The sequence below is a fragment of the Copadichromis virginalis genome, linkage group LG20 (genome assembly GCF_057382275.1).
Source record: "Copadichromis virginalis isolate Kocher_CV1m ecotype Utaka linkage group LG20, C_Virginalis_male_GT1.1, whole genome shotgun sequence".
NCBI lineage: Eukaryota > Metazoa > Chordata > Actinopteri > Cichliformes > Cichlidae > Copadichromis > Copadichromis virginalis.
In genome coordinates, this window is record NC_140637.1 from 22,138,444 (window position 1) to 22,160,394 (window position 21,951).

General features: G+C 38.6%; 2 protein-coding genes across 3 annotated transcripts; one reads left to right on the forward strand and one right to left on the reverse strand.

Moving 5' to 3' along the window:
* Positions 1 to 924: 924 nt before the first annotated feature.
* On the forward strand, positions 925 to 16,099 carry csf1b (colony stimulating factor 1b (macrophage)). Of its 2 annotated transcripts, XM_085444451.1 has the most exons (10): positions 925 to 1,144; positions 5,182 to 5,260; positions 6,876 to 6,995; positions 7,071 to 7,133; positions 7,247 to 7,417; positions 7,566 to 7,779; positions 7,873 to 8,009; positions 15,322 to 15,365; positions 15,458 to 15,495; positions 15,646 to 16,099. In XM_085444451.1, exons 1-9 carry the CDS (start codon positions 927 to 929, stop codon positions 15,492 to 15,494), a joined length of 1,083 nt encoding a protein of 360 aa, XP_085300577.1. In that variant the 5' UTR covers positions 925 to 926; the 3' UTR covers position 15,495; positions 15,646 to 16,099. The 2 variants fall into 2 exon arrangements, with proteins under 2 accessions (XP_085300577.1, XP_085300578.1); XM_085444452.1 differs by lacking the exon at positions 925 to 1,144 and having other exon boundaries at positions 5,037 to 5,260.
* A 1,458-nt stretch (positions 16,100 to 17,557) lies between these two features.
* fmodb (fibromodulin b) lies at positions 17,558 to 19,907 on the reverse strand. Its single transcript, XM_085444158.1, has 2 exons — positions 19,015 to 19,907; positions 17,558 to 18,004 (listed from the first exon to the last, which is right to left on the reverse strand). Exons 1-2 carry the CDS (start codon positions 19,904 to 19,906, stop codon positions 17,853 to 17,855), a joined length of 1,044 nt encoding a protein of 347 aa, XP_085300284.1. The 5' UTR covers position 19,907; the 3' UTR covers positions 17,558 to 17,852.
* Between the last annotated feature and the right edge of the window lie 2,044 nt (positions 19,908 to 21,951).

Consider the following 21,951-nt stretch of genomic DNA (forward strand, 5'->3'; position numbering starts at 1 on the left):
TTGCTCAAAGAGATCCCATGCTATGGCCATTTACTGTTACGCAATGTTTTTTTGAACTTTCAAAATGAAGACAGGTCTTTGGTATTAGTAACATTAATAGTTTTGTCTAATGTGATACAATAAACATTTGAAAAACAGTTTATCACAAATTAAAATGTACACATTAAACTAAAAGACAGTAGTTTATACATCTGTACTTTTAAGCTAATTCAAGCTCTTTTAAGACACATTTTCTTTCAAGAACTAACCAAGTCTCCCTCGCACGACTTTTAAAGCACATTAGTTGGGACATTAGTATTTAGTGCCATCTTATTATCTGCAGAAAAGCAAAACCATGAAATGTTAGACTCCGGTGGTTATGTGCAGAATTTGTAACCAACAGAGCTGGGATAGCTGCTTCCCTTCATCTAGTTGTGTACAATTAACCAATAAGCATTTTCAAAAGGTCAGAGATTCCTGTTATAGCTTAAATTAAGTGATGGGTGATTACCCTTACACACTGGAATTTGTTTAAGACATCATCTTTTCTTTTCAGCAGTGGGAGTTTGTGTTCCAAAAGGGAATATCAGTTCAAAGTGAGCCTTTTAAATTTAAGAAATGTCTGCAGCTGGTGCAGTAATTATTGATGTAATTTTAGAATTGACAATAACCCATCCCACCCTTGAAGTTTCATCCTGGTGTGCATTTAAGAAAAGGAAAAAAATTAAATAAATTACATATGGTATAACCTTCGTAATTCTACTGTTGTATTTTTTCATGCAGGATCCTCCATATTTTATATTTACCATACACCAAACAACTCTCATAAAAAAAAAACCTATTGATGTTGACAATATGGATAGTGTTGTGCAATGTCTTGCTCCTTCCCAGCTAATGAAATGTTATTGCTGACCAGACCTGCCCTTTTCAGCCTCCTCCCTAGCAGAATGCAGCCACACTGGAAAAAAAAGATGCTTCTCACGAGCTGGGCAAAGAGGTTAGACGCTATGGCCAAGCTCCCCAGATCTGAGCTACTGCTATGTGCACCAGAACAAGCCAGATGCACTAAGCTCATATCTGCAAGCATCTGCTACCACCTCCCAGTATCTGGACACTACTACCCACAGGACAACACTATAGCGAACCAGCGTCCACGTTCCAACAGGTGAGACTTCCCTTAAGTCTTGGTTTTAGCATTGTGGGTAATCAGTGTTTGGTGTTTACATGGTTAGTCCCAGTTTGCTTAGCAACAAAAGTTTCCCGGTGCTGCAAAAAGCAATGTACCCTTTAACACAAAGTGATTCAAGATAAGCACAAGAGGAAAGTCACTGAAATAGATTAAATAGAATTTTATGAAAATAAATTAACAAAAACATTTGGTGGGTGGAAGAGTGGAAGAGGGAGGCCAAGTGAACATATGGTACAGCTTTTATAGGCTGGAAAGGAGTTCAATCTCTGACATCCGCCCACCACTACAACAAATCAAAAAGTTGTTTCTTCATTACAACTCAAAAAACACACTGCCTGCAGTTGGAAAACAAACCACAGTCTGTTTTGCCAAAATTCCAGCAACCAAAAGAAACTGGAGTTAATACATGAGCACTAAACTGAAATAACATACCCAAAGGTTTCTCTAAAACAAGCCTCACTAGCCAACCAAAAAGAAAACCAATGGAAAATCTTGCATAAAAATCTAAACCATGGGACTAACTGAAGTTCTTGAGACCCATTTTTGGTCAGAACTACAGGCCAACCAAAAACTGGCAACCTTCTGGAAATGCTCTCTAGACAGTAGGGTTGCCAGAAAAAGAAAAGATACTCATACAGACCATCAGATTAGACACTCATTTGCAACAGTATCAATACCAGTTGTGCTGTGTTCACCTCCTTTGGTTGAAAATCAAATTATTTTGAAATGTTTTTAGTGGTCTTTAATGGTCTTAAAACTGATGATGATTTACGTCATAAATAATGACACACTGCTATTTCATGTATAAACTGCCTTTATACTTTAAAAGTATCATTACTGGTATAAGCAGTTTGCAGTTTGTAGCATTGCACAGCTCTACTTCACACAGTACTACTTCAGATAGGCAAGTGCAAAGCCCCTCCCCCCACTAGCAGCCAAACACAGGAACAGTAGTGCAACAACACTAGCCAAGAATCTTAAAGAACCCCTGGGTTTTATGAAGAATTTCAAGAGGCCAATAAGGCTTCTTTTTCAACATTGAGCATTAAGCATTTATCATAAACATTAACCTGGCCAGTGCACATTAAAAATAGCCGTTAAACTCTTAGCAATTACCTTATGGCAGTTTTGGCCACATTAGCTGTCTGTTAAGATATCATAAACAAAGCAGCTAGATAACAATAATAAAACTGTAGGAGCTATTAATTTAACAGGATAACATAATTATTTATGTCTAAAAAATTTTTATTAAGCACCAGCATTATGGACAAGTCTTGGGGGTTCAGGCACATCATAAAAACACAACTAACTTATGTTACATTAAGTTAGGAGAAAAGATTAAAAAAACCCCCAATGCTAATTAGTTACTGTAGCCCAAGCAAGAAATAATTATTGAGATATTCCACAATCAATTCTTTGTGGCAGAGAGGAAGCATTTAGGAACAATAACAACTCAGCTAAGAAGTGGTTGATCAAGCAAAGTGACAGAGCAGCAGAGACTGCTGAGGTGCACGTTGATTAAAAGTCGCCAGCCCTCTTCTAACTCGGTAACTTCTAAGGCTCAAACGTCCTCTGGCATTAACATCAGCTCAAAAACTGTGTGCTGGGAGCTTCATGGTGAAGCCACTCCAGTAGGTGTAATGTGAAGATACTCTAATCCATGTGGTGTAGTTTTAAAGCATGGACTTTCTTAAAAATTGCAAATGACAGCATGGATGCACTCTTTTTTTACTTTTGTTTGTATTTTTTATTTTATTTTTTGCAGAATAGTAAAGTGACTTGACCCAAATGCCCAACCCATCAAAGTTGTTTGCCTGTCAAGTTCAAATACTCTGTGCCAACAGTGGTGTTGTGTTCCTCTTGAACTCCCAGACTGAATCTGAGAAAGAAACCTACCCTTTCAACTCCATTTGCTAAGCAATGCAATATGGTCCGAATTTGCTGGAAGCATAGAAAGTAAATAGGGCTGTAGTGGTATACATTTGCACATAGCAGTGTTATTATGTTCTTTTTTTCTTTTTCTTTTTTTAAATATGCACATCTTAATTTACTCATTTTTCCTCCTGTGATATTGAACATAGCATTAAGTATTGAGGATTTCCTGGAGATTGGTATCACCTTTGAAATTCTAGTATCATGAAAGCCCTACTCTAGAGACAATGCCATATTTTGAAATGAAAAACATCTTGTTTGGCCTCCTGTATATCAGCCACTTCAGCCAGCTCATGTAAAGCATAATGTAGCCATAATCATTCAAAAAACCATACCAAAGAAAACTGGGACTTATACTGCATTCTTCCAAGATCAACCATAACTAAGTCAATAAAGATTAAAGTATCCACCCCCAGCGCCCAACAGTTCTGGGAACTGGCCCAATTTTTCTTTTTTTTCAAACCCTTGACTTAAAATCTGTAGATCGCTCCACAGAGGTCCTGTTTTGTCCCCTTGTACTCGTGCCTTGGCAATGCATGCTGGATCTTTTCCAGTAAGTCAAAACAGCTTCAACCTTCCAGTTGATTTTAATGTTCGGGAAGCAGATTAAATTTGAGTGAGGAAAATATAGCAAGTTGGCTGGTGGTGAGTGAAGACTGTCTGGCCTGCTGTGTTTTAACACACCACAGTTTAGATTATTACAGAAGAGGGCTGACAACATAACCATGGGGTGTGAATTCACAATTGGCAAACTTGATTGGTCTGAGGACAGTGAATGAACCTTTATTGGGTATCTCAAGCTATCTCAGTTTTAATATTTGTTAATTTGGTAAAAAGGATTTTACTACTTGCCTGCTGAGGCTTTGGTGGACGTTTCTGCTGAGACTCTGGTTGTCTATAAGTGAGTGGCTTCCTCACTTCCAATACATGTACTGTTTTTCCAGAATTTTGCCTCTGGCATATGCTCTCCGTACATAATAATTATAAAACACTAAAACTGAAGCTAACATGATTTAGACTAAACATTTTTAAACAATAAAAATTAAACTGAAACAAGAAAATCTGGAAACTAACTGAAACTAATCTGAAAAGCTGAAAGTCAAAATTTAATAAAAAAAAATAAAAACTATTGAAAAAATACAAAACTATAATAACTCTGGCTAGGGCCACCTCCAAGACGATGGGGAGGGCGTCTCTTAATCTAAATGGTTTCTTTCCAATGCTGATTGAATTGTATAAAGTGACAGTACATTTCTCAGGCTGATAGCAGGAAGAGGAAGGCGTTTATGACATTAGATGTAAGCATGTGAGAAAAATGTAAAATCTTCCCGTGGCATTGAATTTCGAACCACTCTTTTTTCTTCTCCCTTTCTTCCTCGTTTTCCCTTCAAAATAGAGCTCATAAAAGCATTTATGTGAATGTGCTTCTCCCTTGGTTTAGGTTCGGGCTTGGAAAAATGTGACGTTATTTTAAAAAGGAGTTTTGGATTCCTCAAGCATCATGAAACATCACCTGCTTCTGACAACCTCTGCCCCAAATGATCGTCAGAAAAATTCTCCTTGAGTGCTCAGAACATCTTGTTTTTCTTTGCTCGCATTTGCTCAGTTGGGTCCACTCACTCACAGCCTGTATTTCCCGAGGAAAAACTATGATCACTTTTCAACCCGCTTCAAGCATTTCGACAAGAACAGATGTTAGTATGCACCTCAAGCTCACAGAATTTTCTTTGCCCGTTTAGTTTTAATATTTACATGTAATGTTTTAGTCAGATATGTTAAAATACAAAAAAATGAAATTGTTAAGAAACGTCAATTGATCTGTAGTCCCCAAAACATTGGTCTTCAGACTCAGGAATGTGTATCTTGTCCCACATAGTGAGGTGGGAGGTCTTTAAAAGGGCTGTCCATCAGCTGAAACAGTCTCAGTTTGAACTCACACTGTAGAGGGGGAACACATCAAGCAATGCTTTGAAGAACAGCGCCACATGACGAAGTGTCAAATTTACTTAATAACAGATTCCTTTCGGTGGAGTGGAGGTGAATTTTTGAAAAGGATCTCTTTGCTTCAATGTGTCTGACAGAGGAGTCTGGTGTTTTCCATTGTCAAACACGTACCAGATGACCATCCTTGTGTCCACGCTGATTCAGAGCAAAGCTAAGGTAGGTGAGAACATTTCTCTAATCAGAATTTTTTCAAAAACACCGCTACTACACTGAGCGCAATGCTTGCGTTAGTCTCTATATGAAGTTATCTGCTTGATCATGCGTTTGCTGACCTACATAGAGATATCTTGGACACCATGGAGAAAATTAATCATGTGATAGATGACATTTACATCATGTGCTCCTGCATTTGCCAAGTACCAGTCCCATTAATAGTTTTATTTAATATCATTAATTTAATCATTAAGTATTTATGCTGGTTACTATTATTAGTATGGCATGTTAGTCTTTAACGTACCATCCCACTTTACTGTAAAAGTAACTCTGTTATTATTATTCAGCATGTTGCTTTAAATCTACATCAAAGCATCAAACTTAAAACTTTGATGGCACGGAACTTATTTTTCCTCCTGGTCCTGGCAATAATTCTTTCCTGCCATGTGCACTGATTTAGTGCTTTGTAGTCCAGAAAACCAAGTAAGAGTTAAACTCAACAGCTCAAAATTGTATTAGGAACAGAAAACCAAATATAAAAAGATTATTTCTTGTCTCTGCGGCTTTCAAAGAATTGTCTTTTGTGTGTGAATGTGTGCGTGAATGGGTGGATGACTGGATATGTAAAGCGCTTTGGGGTCCTTAGGGACTAGAAAAGCGCTATATAAATACAGGCCATTTACCATTTACCATTTACCTTAATTCATCTCAGAAGTTGACTGGAGACAAATAAATCTTGTTTTATTGTTTCATTCACTTCCCTCTATCTTGACTATTTATTGCAAAAGCTGCATCAAACTTTAGGAGCCAAGTGAGTCAAAGAGGTACCTATGAAATGCCTTTCTGTGTAATCATTTAGCTTTTAGTGTGAAGAACATGTGCTTATCACCATGTTTTAATCCTTAGTGGAAGCATTAATTCCATCTGGAGCCCATTTGACTGTTACTGTTGCCAAAAGGTGCTTGGTAGCAGACATACATCAGCTACAGTTGGATCCTGTGCACATTGTTCTCCCTGCTTAGGCTTCCATGGTAGAGGGCAGTATTTGACCAAAAATTGAGGTTATCCACCCCCACGCCACAGTCCTCCACACTTACTTAAACATCAGTCACTAGTAGTGTTGCAGCAAGGAATCACTATGCATTCCTCTCAAACTCAATCTGAAACCTGATATTTTATCTGAGCTGAGATCCAGATGACGGCGTAGAGCAGTTAAACACAAACACTGTGTTTTCTGGAAAGAAAGTATTGCTGTTACGTTTCGAATGTAGATATTTTGGATGGAAAGAATTACTACTGTTAAATTTTTATAGCTCAATTAGGTGGAAATTCAACTTAGGTTTGCTTTGAACTTATTCTTTTCTTGGAAATAATTTTAGATTAGCACAACTTGGGAGGGGTCACTGAATTGGACTGCTACAGGGTGAGGAGTACATGCATGTTGAAATGTTAAGGAAAGGCTGCCCAGAATGTTGTTGTTCAAGTGTATTATTCAGTTTAGGTTTTTTTTTCACACTGTCTACAAGGACTGTCTGCTTGAGTGGGTTTTTTTAGTCTACAGATAGTACTTCTAATGGGTTTTTGTAGTTCTCATGAATACACTATGTGGTTGTGTTAGTTGCAGGTAAAGTGTCTGTGTATGATAATGTTCCTGAGCTTCCCTCTGACTATGGCTGAGGTCCCTGGCCCATGCAGACACTCCATCACTAGGGAACACCTGCTGACAGTTAGGCAACTGGTAGGTGTTGAAACAACATTAAAGCAATCACCCTGCACGTCCCAGGCTGAGATGTTGCAATTGTTGTTTCCGCAGATGGATAACCAGTTAAGAAGTGGGTGTTCAATAAACTACACATTCATAGAACGGAGGAGTTTGGTGGGTAATATAACCTTATGCAACTGTTTTTCCCCAAACACCTTTGATTTAGGTTTTCCATTAACTGGTTTGTGCTTTTCGTGTTTATTACCTTGTGTTCTGATTTCCAACAGAGCAAATGTTGCTTTGTAAAAGCTGCATTACCCTGGATACTGGAGCTCCTTACGACCCACTTCAAATACATTCGGGGTTCAGTAAATGATGGCTATGTTCAGTCCCTGAGGGCGCTCATCCTCAACATCTATTCTCAGAAATGTGTGCCTTGGATTAATGAAGAGATTGAGGTCAGCGTGAGTTTCCGAATGCTGAACTTGCAGCCTGTTTCTTTTATAATGTCATATGAAGATGACAAATCATATGAATAGTGTGAGCACATGAATCTGCAGTACCTTAAAGACATATGAAATACTTGTTTCTTCGAATCTGCTTCAGGATAAACCAGAGAGTTTTGAAGTGCTCTACAGAGGGTCTCCTTCGGATGCATTACAGAAGGTCTTAGAAGTCTTAATGGTTTACTGGGAGCTGGTAACGACGAGCGATGCACCGGTTGACTGGAGGTGCCAGCATGAATACACAGAAACCTTTGGCTCTACCACAGAGTTATACACAGAGTTATACACAGAGTCAATCACACAACACTTTACAGGTGAGAATCTCAATTTTTTGGGTAGTTTGTGATGAAACACTCAGATGTCTGCGGCAACTGCAGAGATCACAAATCGTGTGTCCTTTCCTACAGACAGTTATGACAGAGATTCTGTGCAGGGCTCTCAGAGAGAACCAGTCAGTGACCTGTACAAGCTGGGTTTCATCATCGCATCTATCTGTGGAGGACTGCTGTTCATTCTTACTCTCTACTGCCTCATCACACACAAGGTATCCGAGCTTCTGTTTTTGTTTTAATTTACAAGATCGCATGTGCCCTTGTCAAGTTAGCCAGGCATTCAAGTCATATTGCAAATGAGTAGACTTTGGCAGTCAGCTCTGTTCTCCGGGGCACTCCTTTTTTGCAGAAGCACCGGCCCTCTCTCACTAATAAATACCGTGTAGGCTGGCACCTACTTTGCAGCAGCACATGCACAAAAATGCACAAATGCAAGCATTGCATTTATGGATTTGAGGGTATTTAGTGCAGTCAGCTATAGCTTGAGAAGCTGAATGATTTAGAGTACACTGATTTTTAGCTGGCTGAGGCTTACAATCTATAGTGACTTTATTCACAGACTCTAAGTCATGACTTTAACATAATGCTGGTTTTAACCTTCACTCATTCCTTCAAAATGCAACAAATGCATTTTGGAAAAGGCTGAATAGCTTATTAAAAACTCTCACACACACACAAAGTTTAATAAGAAATCCTATAAAGCAAAGCAATGAAATGGCATGCTAAGAACACTGAAAACAATAATATGCTAATAAGACCTCTAACAGAACAGCGTTTAAGTCAAAAGAGATAAAATACTTTACAGTGAAGGTTTATTGTCTCTCAAGTTACAAAAGCACAAAAGTGTGAAATACATAGGCTTTTCCCCCCCTAAGACTCGACATATTTTTCTGCATTTGGCCCAGAACTATAAATGTTTGGCCACCCATGCTCTATAGCTTTCTTGCAGTCTTTGTTTTTACATTGATTCTGTGTGGAAATCAAACATGGTCACAAAGCACTCTGCTTCTTACAGGCAGCAGCTGTCAAGAATGTATACTCAAGGGAAAACCGTGAATGGTTTAGCTCTTGAGGAGAGTCTAAAACTGGAATGATAGTTGACAAAGATGTTTTTGCTTAGCGTCATGTGTCATGTTAGACAGACTCAATTTTATTAATCCTTGCAGAGAATTTTACAGTCACATTAGACCTCCACAGTGATAGGATAAAGGCAAACAAATGGTATTAATTTAAGTAGCTCTTTCAAGTCCATATGTAATTCTTATCAGTATTTTGATTTGACAATTATTACTAAGAAGCTGATTCAGAATCAGATTGATTAATCCAACTTCAGATTTGATGTTTGATGTCCGATATCAAATCCAACATCAGACAGACACTGAGGTTTTTAGGCAGTGACACTCACCAGTAATTGCTAAACAAATAAGGAATGTGTACCAGAAATTACACTGAATGCTGCAGCTAATGCATTTAAAAGGAAAAAAAAAGACAAATAGATGAAAAGAGACCAGACAGCATGAGAAAGTGGAACTGACTTCTGACTTCTCTTCCAGGAATTAATGATTTTGCATGGTTGTTTAGCTAATTACATGTGGTGACATGAGTACATGCAGCAGACTATTAGGGATCTTGCATGGCTGGCGGTGAGTGCAGAAACATTGACATTGACAACTGGTAACCTCAGTGAAGTGCTGTATGTGTTGGACAGTTGTGGAACGCTATTTTTAACCAACTAACCGCATTTTGGAGCTTGGACCTTGTTCAGCTTTTTTTTTTCTTTTTTGAACCTCTTTGATACATGGATGCAAAGTTATTTCACCTTGAATTGTAGATTAGTGAATATAAATCACCATGCCTCATTTTAAAGGTGCTTATACTGTTTGTAGTGTAGGCTGTTTAATTACAGTATGCAGCTTTTCTATAATGTTTTACTGGGGAAAAAACTGTCAAGGCAAATAAAGTGAAAATAAAGTCAGATGTTCAAGGATTTTATAGGCTGTCATAGCTTGCTGAGCCACATGGCTTAAACTATAGCTTTGTTGTAAACAGTAATATAAGCATGCTCTGTCCACTTTTTAGAAAGTATGGTAGTTCTGATGTAAAGCTTTGCTTGATTCAAACCTCCAACTGCATAAATAAAGATCCAAACAGGAGACAAACATACAGCTGTTTTTAGCAACCAAAGCTAAACAAAATGTCTCTCAAAAACAGTCTTCCTCAAGTTGATCAAAATCCAATGAAAATATGTTTGACTTCAAAAGATCATTTTGGCTACAATTCTGGTAAATATGATTTGTGACCTTGGGCCACCACTCACCACTTGAGAACTAAGATCTACTGTAGCTTTGCTTTGTCTACAGGGATGAGATAACAGTAACATAAACATTACATTCCCAAAGCCTTAAACCTAACAAATCGCTGTAAAAAGACTATAAGTTACTCAGCTGAGGAGCATGGAGGCTGCAGTGGCGTTTTTTAATTTATAGCAGTAAGATTGGATTTGAAAATGTAATAGTGGAAGTTTGGAAGGTGGAAAAGATATTGTATCACACATAGAAGCTTTGTGTAGCACTTGTATACTCAAATTTTTCTGCACAGTATCGTTCAACTTTATCAATTTAATGTAAAATACGTGAAAATACAGCTGTTGTATCTTTATGTGTATACAATCCTGTCCTGCATTATTGTTTGGGAGTCTCCTGTAGCCAATTTGCATAGAAAGTTTTTTGTAATAACATTTGCTGATAAATAGCCGTTTTTGCATAAGCCACTTCAATAATATAACCTGGAAGTATACATCTGTTTTCCAGCAATGTGGTGCTAGTTGATAGGTTTGTAGCATAAACCTATTCGCTGGAACGTTAAGACAATATAATTACACTGCAAGCAAGACGCAAGTAGGCAAACTTCTTCATGGTACTCGTGCACGGGAGAGAACCAGACAAACGCCGTTCCTTCGCTTGACCCCAGTAGCTCTCGTCCGTCCTCCCGTACACTGTCCTTTTATTGAGGTTACATGAATATGCATAGGTTCATTAACATATGACATACTGTGTGTGTGTGTGCGTGTGTGTGTGTTACTGCTGATCAAAGGGTCATAAAAGCACACAAGCAAACATCCTTGGTTAGGAAGAGGGTAGACTAGACCCCCCCCCCCCCCCCAGTGAGGAAGTCCAGCAGTTCACCTAAACAGAAAAGCACTTAGACTAGAACAGATGTAACTACGTTAATCCTACCATAACAATTAAACAAGGTACAAACTTTCCCATGCTCCCAGTGTGGAATGCACACCAGGCCTCTGTAGCCTGTTAAAGATCACACAACTTATCACTACACAATTAATTATACACTTCTAAGCATCTATGGTTAAATATTTCTAAGCATAAATGACAATCAACAATACAACTCTATCACTAGTAACCTAACAAGGATTTGTTTTACACACTTTTAGAAGCTAATGATAAAAGTATAGAGGGTGTCTCTCTCCAAGTGTTTGTGCTGTTTGCACTGGAGTGGAGACTGACAGGTTACAGCTCTGTCTTCCATTATACTTTTGGGAACCTCAAGTAAGACTGCATTCGGAGAACAATGTGCTCTCTTAGGATAATAGGGTACAAGAAGTTTTTAAGATGTGATGGCGCATGATCAAAGATTTAAATAGCATTTCTGGATTTTAAAAAGGGGTGGCAAGAGGGTTCCTGATTTGAACCCTTAGTCAGCTGTGGCCTTTGTGGCTTTTCCATGTTCTCTTTGTACCTTTGTGTGGGCTTCATCAATAGTTTGGTTTCCACCCACATTGCAATAACTGGTATCTAATAAAGATAAGTTAATATTAGGGAAAAATATCAGCTAGTTTTAAGTAAGAATTTTGGATTAGCTGAAGGCTTGTGAGAGAACTTTGAGGACATTTGATTGATGATTAGAACAACCCAGCCTATAGGTAAAATGTGATGTTTTCAGCTCTATTACTTAGTTTTCTCTAACACAGGATTTTCTTAATTTTTATATGATATAAATGAAAGAAGTGATTTATTTAATGGGTCTGTTTAGACACATTTTTAATCTGGTCTGGCTTTTCTGATTAACCTAACTGGGTAACAATTAGGCAGCAATTGATATGAATGCAGTGTTTTCTAATAGTGTTGCCTAACCCACATAGCGGAAATTGCAATGGCCCAGATCTGGGCCATTCATGTGCTTGAATGACGGCCCTTTGGTGGCCCAGATCTGGTTTGCCAGAGGTGGCCCACACATGGGCCAGCGCAAGGCCAGTTACAGACACACTGCTGGTCCTGTACTGGCCCAGAACAGTTTCAGCTCTGGTCCCAGATGTCAGCCTAATGTGTACCTTAATCAAGCCATGTAACAACAACATGTGCCAGAACATAATAGTGCAAAAGTAAGAAGCCGGAACTCTGTTGAGACAGTGAATGGATTGATTCTTATATAGCGTATTTGTACTTGCTCTATACAAGATGCCACATTCACCCAATCAAACACTTTCTGTAAAGCGAGTGTTTCCTAACTACATTCATACACATTCACATTTTCGACATGCAGACTGGCGAAACCAGGGATCAAACCGCTAACCTTCCGATTAGTAGGGTTACGTCCTGAGCTACAGCCACCTAGTGGTAAGCATGAGTAAACCCTCACTAGGTTTTGGATAAAGTGTACACTCACAAACCTGTCAAAACTGCATTTGAAACGTTGGCTACCATAGCAGTATAGTATTGCAACATTTGGGATTTGGGTCTTCTAACTAAAATAATAAAATAGGAACATAAATAGTGCCATCATTGCCAGACCTGGGCCACATCTGGTTGACATACACCCTGCCATGAGTCACCAGTCAGTCAGAAGTGCCAGGTCTATGACCCTGGGCCACATAAACCAAACCACAATTGGGCCAGATGTGGCATGCCATCACATAAACAGTGCCATCTAACCCAGGCCTGGCCCATAAGTGGATGACATAGCACTTAACATGCCAGAAGTCAGCCAGCAGTGCCGCCTTGACACCCGAACCGGGGCAGACATATCTGCTATGTGGGAAGAATCCTGTAGAACTTCACGACTCTCCATTTGTATATACAAACTGTAATCTATCAGACAAATATGATCGCAACCAACACAGCACATTCAGTATCTTCTAGTATTTGTAGGAAAAAGTTTGTTCAACCATATTAAATGATGCACTGAAGTTAGGAAAGAGCCCAGACTTTTCCATTGTCTCAGCCCATCAGAATATCATTAGTAACCTTCGCTAGCATTTTTCCTGTGTTTTATAGACACATAAGGTTTGCATAAGGAAGAATGTATTTGTATAGTGCTTTACTAGTCCCTAAGGACACCAAAGCACTTTATACAACCAGTCATCCACCCATTCACACACTGGTGATGGCAAGCTACGTTGTAGCCCCAGCCACCCAGGGGCGCAACGAGGCTGCTGGACACTGCCGCCATCGGGCCCTCTTACCACCAACGGGTGAAGTGTCTTGCTGAAGAACACAACGACCGAGACTGTCCAAGCCGGGGCTTGAACCGGCAACCTTCCGATTACAAGGCGAACTCCCAACTCTTGAGCCACGATCGCATTTTATTCAGTGTAAAATGCAGTGCCGCCTGTTGCGGTAACCACATATGAAAAAGGGAGCAGCCAATAGTAGCTTCTTAATCAATGGTGTTGGGTCTAAGGGGACTGAAGTAAATATTTAGGTTATCTCACAGATATATACAGCAATTAATGAAAACATTATTTCTCAAAGTTTAAGGAGGTTTATGCCAAATTATGCCAGCAACACCACAAAAAATGGGCACAATCAGTCACACTAAAAGCAAAGAAGTTCAGTTGTAGACACAAAAAAGTTAGATGAATTCAGTAAAGGAAAGTTCAAAGACAGGTGCTTCAGTGCTTCCTTACTTGCCTTTTTTGCATAGGAGCTTCTGGGCTTTCCTTTACAAAATGAAAGAGCAGAAAAGCTGCCACAATTCAAAGCATTTGGGGCACTAAATGACACCTATCCCAGATGTCATTTGGTTGAGTTAAACCTTGGATCAACCAGTCCAGGACAGAAAAACAGATACAGCCAAGAATCACCTATTAACTGAGCAAGTCTTTGAACTGTGGGAAAAAGCTGGAGTACCTAATAAGGCACAGAGAGAGAATGCACACAGTAGTGTCAACCACTGCACCATGGTGCCACATATAATACCAAGTTTCAGAAAGGGAAGCATGAAATGTGGTATTTAACCATTAGGGAGCAAAATAACATTTTGGCTGTTTTCTTTTTGCTTTGAACAAATATTTGTTGTCTGTTGAAAAGTGGGAGGCTGAACTTCTAATGTTCTTCTAATTACCAAATTTGACTGTCACAGTGGATCACGATGAAATATCTAAAAATATTCCCAGGACAGTCATCTTGGAATGTGCTCCACAACTGGAACAGAACTTCTGCCCATACTTAGAAGGATGCCAAAAAGGAAGTGAGAGCTAATCTTCGCAACTGTTTTGCATACTGACAGGAACCTTGGTGTGTTTCATTACTTGGGGTTGTTAATCAAAAACGTATCTTTTTCTGTTAGTCTTTATTCTCCTCCTTCTAACAAGACCACTTCAAGCAGTGGAACTGATTTTATCTCTTATGACTTGACATTGTAGTTCCCAGAAAAAGCTCTGAACCCTTTGGAATTAGGAGAATTTCTGTGTTGACTACACACAAAAATGTGGTCTGATATTAGTTTATCTTAAAGGTAAACTAATAATGAACAAAGAGTTGTACTTTTCATGTCTTTATTGAACATAATGAGCAATCAAGCACAGTGAAGACTGAAAATACTCTGCTACAAACTGTTGAGCTTCAGTAACTTATATAAACTTCTTTTCTCCGTTACATGGTGCTCAAAGTGGTTTAAAAGACTTAAGACAACAGTGAATACATGTTGTTCTATTTCTCCTAAAAAAAGCTGTTTAAATGTTCCCACATGGAATTGTTCCCTCAATGGACGCAATGCCCTAAGGGAGCAAAGCAGCCCAAAACTACAACGGTGCCTCCACCATGTCTAACATCTGGGAGACATGGTGGAGGCTTTGTTGTGTGCTGTAGTGCCTTTTAAAATAAAAATAAAAAATAGCACTGTGTAAGTCCTATATTTGCTCACATAAGACATTTTTTCTCTTATTGTGAATTGATGAACATCAAGCTTTTCAGACACACTTCTGTAGCCTTACTAAGTGCATCTTCACAATATTTCTTCTAAAGTTCTGTGAAAGTTTCTACAATTGCGGCATGATTCACAATGCAATCCTTCTTGAAAAAAGTAGTGAACCATGAACAAGACTTTGCATGCCTCAAACAACCCACGCATCTCATCTTCTTGAAGAAGTTTTTGAATAAGTCACATTTTACAAGCTGGCAATGTGAGTGATTATGCAGTGTTTTCAATAAAGACAGGTCCAACTGTTTGTATTATGTGTTCAGATATGTTGATGTGTAAAAAATGTGCTTTTTTTTCCCAATACAGAAAACTTACAACCCTTATGGATCAAGATTACAAACAAACGCAAGGTGAGAATATACGGATTAATTAAGCAAAAAGACTGACGTTGCGTTTTTTTACTGAAATGACGCTAAAGCATGCTTCTGTGGTCTTATTAAAGCACAGACCTGCAGGACATAGAAATTGAGGGACAGTAATGTGAGTATCCTACTGGCCTATAAAGCATTGCTAACAGTTAAGCATCTGGAGCTGTTTAAATGCGTTAAACAAATGCATTGTGTGCAGCAGTATAACTGCACATATGTCTTTATGTTTTTATGTATTTTCAGTATTGTTTTCTCTCTCCAGGTAGTCACTGCAGCAGCAGACAGAGCACTTGTGAACCTGAGTTTTTGTGTCAGTATGTGTGTAATGTATCATGCACACCTTTTGGATAAGAAGCTTTGCTTGATCTGAGACCAAAGATGGAACTTATTGTTAATAATGTGGTATGTATATTATGTTTATGCATTTTCTATTGCAGATAACTTTTTAAGTTCACAAAAAAAGTGTTTTTTAAAGCAGTTATGTATGTTGAATTATGTGTTTCTATTTGCTACAAGTTAACATCATGTTTTTAATGTTATTTGCCAAACATTTCCAAGAATTATTTATTATCGTCACTTTATTCAATCACTGTATTGGTAATAAAAGTTAACCATCGATAACCAGCTGAAACTTTATTTAGCTAACCAGCTGTCCAGTTCATAACTGAACACAGTACATTCACATCTAAAGAGCGGGTCATGTTCTCATTAAAGGATTTATAGCCACTTCATAGTGTCCACTGTTGTACATTTTGTGTTGGAATTTTTTTTCTCTTGCAAAAACTTGCAAAGTTTATCAATCTAAAAAGTCTTTACATAGTTGCTCTTTTGTTAAGAGAATTCGATTTTTTATGTGATTGTTTTTTTTAAGTATTTCAAAACTGTACAAACAGTTTCAATATGACTTCTGTACAATAATGTGTTGTTGGTTACGAGACTAGTTAGGAAATTATTACAATAGATGCATATCACTGCTGCAGCTTCAAAGGAAATGTGTTTTATTACATATGGAGGTGACAGATTTTAGTGGGAATAATAACACAATTTATTCATACGCATCATACAATCATTACTGCATGGTAATGACAAATAACTGGTTATAATACTGAGAAAACAGAAAGGCTTTGTGCACGTGGGTTTCTCTAATGCTGTCAGTTGCTTGTATTCACTTGTATTTACTCCATGATGGTCAGGCCAAATGTTTTATTTGTGTTAATAAATACTTTAATGGTTTTCAGAAGAACTGGACAATTCCCCAAAAAGTGAAACATTTGCATGTGGCTTTGAGAGGACCAAATCAGTAAATCATGTCGAAGGATGTGCATATGCATGTGAGCTGGCCTCTGTTTTGTTTTCAATGAATTTTTGAAGAAAACAGAGACGGAAAACACAGCTCTTCGACCCATCGTCTGCAGTAACAACTGCAACCTGCAATACAGCATAATCTATAACACACTTAATTTCACATGCTACCGCTTATCAGAGTGCAAACCACCGTTGCATGGCAGTGATCCATTCTTTATCCCAAGACACTGCACCATTACAAAACAAGTAAAGCATTTCTCTAATTCAATTTAGTGCCTTTCTGCAAGGGATTAAAGGCAGCTGTTGAAGATGAAAAGGCAAGTTGTCTTCAACAATAAATATGTGGGAACTGCTTAAGATCAGTTAGAAGAAGTGGAGATACCTTTTGACAGTCCTCTTTCCCAGCTCATCTGCTTCTTACCTTCAAATTAGAGGAAACCAAATTAACTTGTTGTCAAAAACTCTGACGGGTCACGTGGCCCAATAGGGTCTTGAAAAGTCACTGTGTGAACTGAAGTAAACAATTAGATAACAGTGAGACATAACAGTCACGGCTCATTTGAAGTAGAATACATATTTAATTAGAGACACACTTAACCAGACAATTTCACATGTTAAATGTGAACAGGGAGAAAATCAAAATTGTCCTATGGACTGAATAACCAGAAGACAAAGTGTAAATGCTTTACTCAGTGTGCATCACTGATTATAATTTTAAAATGTTCACAAAAACATATTGATGATAATTACTGCTCCTTTCTACCAGGTGCCACATGATGGAGGCAAAAATCCAATGGCTGGCAGTTTCATATTATATTTTATATTATATTATATTATATTCCTATTATACTTGACCACTATTATTACTAACCATTTTACCAGACAACTGGAACCAATTAATTAGTTGAGCGGATGTAACTCGTTAGACCAGATCTCTTCACTCTTTGTCATCCACATGTCTGCCACCCGGATATGTGATTGTAAAACTATGGTATTTCCTTTTGGTTAGTTTTATAATTTCAATAATGCTAACAGCTTTCATAACAGCTTAAACAAACATTATGCAATCATGCTTTAATGAAGAGGAGAGTGAGTAATATAAGGAAAATGCAATGAAGCATAATAGCATGGCATGTGTTACAGATAGAGACATTTCGGAAACCTCTACACATCAATGAAAGCAACATGTCGCAAACAGTAGGCGGCTTCAGCAGGAATGTCTTTGGCACTGATCTCATTAGCATCGAGACGGAGCATCTTCAGCCTGGAGAAGTTTGACATGTCAACAGCACTGCAGAAACTGCTCAGGGAGAACTCTGAAAGAGGAAAGGGGCGAGAAAATAGGTTACTCTCATCTTTTGAGATGTGAAGCAAAAAATGATGTCTTGATGATGTCTGTTCACCACAAGTGTTACCAAACCAAGCTCATTGCTACATATACCTATGCATATTAGTCCGTGCAAACTCCAAAATGTATGACTGTGTCAGAAGGGGCAGATCTTCTCTAAACCTTTCTTTAAATGGAGTCAGTAAAGAGTTATTTTCTGGAGTTTGTCAAAAAAAAAAAAACCTGCATTGTTTTCTGTTGAGAGCTCTAGTGTGAGGATATCTGGTGTTTCGTAAAGTTTCTACCATGACTGAGAGACAGTTCGTGGAAAATTCCTGCTTCAATGGAATAATTTAAATAACTGGTAAACAGTTTGAAAATCTTGCTTTTGCTGTCATCTAGTGGTTGAAATGTTCTCTTTGCTGCATGTGCAGCTCCGATCCTGAACATCACATGCAGGCATTAAATGATTCTTATTTAAAGATTGGGGGAAAAAAATTAAATTTTAGGAAGTTGATAAGCCAAATAAACACATTTGTGGATATATACATACAAGCTGGATGACCGTTTGAATGAAGTTGAGTAATATAGCTAAGAAGCATACAGGATAACTAGCATGAGTCTTTATCAACCAAGCAATGGGAGAGGATTACACCACTGGAGGCATCCTGGAGCATAACAAATTGACTAACAAACCATATTTGGACAAAGCACAGTCCTTTTAAACATTACATCTAAAGTCTTCAAGATTTCTGTATTATCACTCGCTTTATATGCATGAGTGGCATCGTGTGTGTCTCGCTGAGTAAAATCACTAAACTACTGGAGAGCTCCGAGTCTTACATAAAGACAGCCTGCAACATTCAGGAAATCAGTTCTGCAATGAGGGTGTATGTAATCACATTACTCTTCTTTGCTTATTTTTAACCTTTTTGTCTTTCTGTGCCCATAAAATATTTCAAGGCATTATCTAATTTAAAGTAATAGAAGTCCTCATACCTTTAATCTTATTGCCTTGCAAGTAAAGGTTCTCCAGGTTCATGCTGACAACAGGAATCTTTTCCAGTTTATTGAAGGACAGGTCAAGCTCGACCAACGTGCTGATATTGAAGACATTGGAAGGAAGTCCTTTATTAGTCAGCTTGTTATGAGCTAAGCGGACAAACTGCAGTTTGGGATACATGGTGAGAAAATCTGCTGGAATGCTTTCTATATTATTAAATTCCAGGTATAGCTGCTGTACCCTCACAGGGAGGTTGTCAGGGATTTTCCTTAGCTTGTTTTTCCTGATATCCAGCATTGTCAGAGACTTGAACCCCTTGAACACACCTCCAACGTCTTCTATGGCATTTGCTTGGAGATGAAGGGTGGTGAGGTTGGTCATCCCCTTGAATGAGCTGGCAAGGACTTTTGATATCTTGTTGTGCCCAAGTCGCAGGTCTGTGATTGAAGTGGGCAAGTTAGGAGGCACGTGTGTTAGGTCATTGTGATCCAAGAGGAGCCGATCCAAGTTCTTGAGCTTGCTGAAGACGTTCTTGCCGATTTTGTCTGAGCTGAGCTTGTTGTGAAATAACACAATCCAGACCAAGTCGGTAGCGTTGTCAAACACCCCATCCTGGATGCCTGTGATCTGGTTATGCTGCAGGTAGACATATTTTATATGCGAGGGGACATAGGGAACATGCTGAAGGTTGCGGCTATGACAGTACATGGCTGTGGGGTAGACTGAGGGGCAATTACACTCCAGGGGGCAATTTGCATCCTCAGCCTGCAAACCAGCGTGCCATTGTCGCCTGCGCAGGTGGGACAGCCACTGGATCTGGCTGTAGTGTTGGCCAATACCCAAATCCACTATTCCTATTGTGAGGAGCACCAATGTCCACATGATCATTCTGAAAAACCCAGGAAAAACGGGGAGAAATTATGTAGTTGAAAAGGTAATAATAAGTCTTAACAACACTGATCGTTGTGGAAATGATTGGCAACTAACACTGACTTACGCTGCTGTATTAACTTCAGACAGATCTCATTCTTCCTGCTCCACTTTTTAAATGTAAGGTAGGTGCAGTATACCTACCAGTTGGCCGATCTGAGACGATGCTTCCTCCCTTGCTCACGCTGCCCGTGTGTTTCTCAGAATAAGTGGAAAATGTTGTCGGTATAGAGTAAATCCCCTCTCTCTGAGGCTGTAGCCCCTGTGGCCCCAGCCACGCTGTCTCATTAGTGCACATATATTTTCCACTATCTACACATCAACATATCACCTCCAGCTATGCAAATATCAATACCATGTGTGAACTAGTATGGACATCTGCTTTTTAACAGCCTTGTTTTCCTTTACTGCGTCACGCCTTATCATTAGTACAGCCATGCAGTCTGTCTTGATGTTTACTATTGTGGTGTGGTGGTCATGGAAAAATTGGGGTGGAGGTTATGGTATGGAATTGCACTGTTGCCTTGATAATTAAATTAGCGCCATTATTTCTTGGAAATACTGGAAGAGTTAAGTATAATTTCAAGTACAGTTTTTAAATGGCAGTATGTTTTTGTCTAGTATATACTATGCAGTATGTTTCAACAAAGTATGTCAAACCCTGTCATTTTTTTACTATCTTTGCCTACAAGCACTACTTTTCTCAATTACTGTATTCAAGTGGTGAAGAAAGATAACATGTGGTTTTGCTGGCATCTGCAGACAGAAGTGCATCATTATCAGGCAGCGGATAGATTTCAGAATAGGCCTTTTCATTCATGTCCTCCTCCAAATTGGATGCAGAGTTTCAGGGATTATGTGTGTGTGTGTGTCTTTCCAGTCTTCTTTCTGCGCCTCTCTGAGACAGTGAGAGGCAATGTGCTGATTTAAGATGGAAGTGGTTCAAGACGTAACATACCTTAACCAAACTCTTAGATCTTAGATGAAAGATGAGGGAACCTGAGGATAACAGATGGGAAGCGTTCCAGGAAAGACTTGGAAGATTTTCCCCTTTTTTCTGAAACAACAAGACGCTCTATCCCTAAAGAACTCGTTTTCTAAACTATCAAACTAAGTAGCTACATTTTCTAAGACCCGATGATCAAATATCATTCTGCTAAATCAATTAAAAATGGCTATGCTTCATCACAAAGTACCTCCAAAGTAGAAATATTGGTGAAAGAAATTAAAATCTTTCCAGTAGAACCATGTCCGTGTGAAAACTTTGGCCTTGATCAATCATTGTCACATAAAATCCAGATTTCACTTTAATCTTCTTTATACAACCCAGATTTTTAGATAGTATGAGATAAACAGCTTTGTTTTTTCTCTGTGTATCTTTGAGTACAAAACAAAGACAGTTTGAATTAAAACAGGATTTGAATAAAACCGAAGGTATTTTCTTATAATGTGAACGTCGTGTTTAATCCAAAACATCTGACTCAATGTTAACCGTGGCTTACACTCATGAGTACGTCACACCACACAATAAATGTTCAGCAGACCCATTCTCTGCTTCGTGACCTGACAACAACAGGTAAATATGATACTTCTTATTGTAAATGAATTTCAGTACTGAATACAAATAGTAGGAAGTAAGCATGCTAATTTGAAAATTTCTGAATAAGAATTCTTAAAAGAGTTAGAGGAAGAAAGAGTAGGCAAAGACCGCAGAACAGTTTTTAATTTTCATGTATATATGGACACACTAGTTTTTATACTGAGGGCAGTAAACTGTTGGATGTGGGGGAAGTTCATGTCATTAAGTTTAATCCTAACATAAAATGCTATGGTTCTAACATGGGCATGCTACCATTCCAAACAGTTTAGAGATGCAAGCTGGTTAGCGACCATAACAGTGACTTTGCAGCAATTTTGTTAAATCATGACCAGTGGCGCTGTGGTTGGCATTGTTGCCTACAGCAAGATAGTTCTAGGTCTGCCTGGCTGGGGCCTTTTGCACC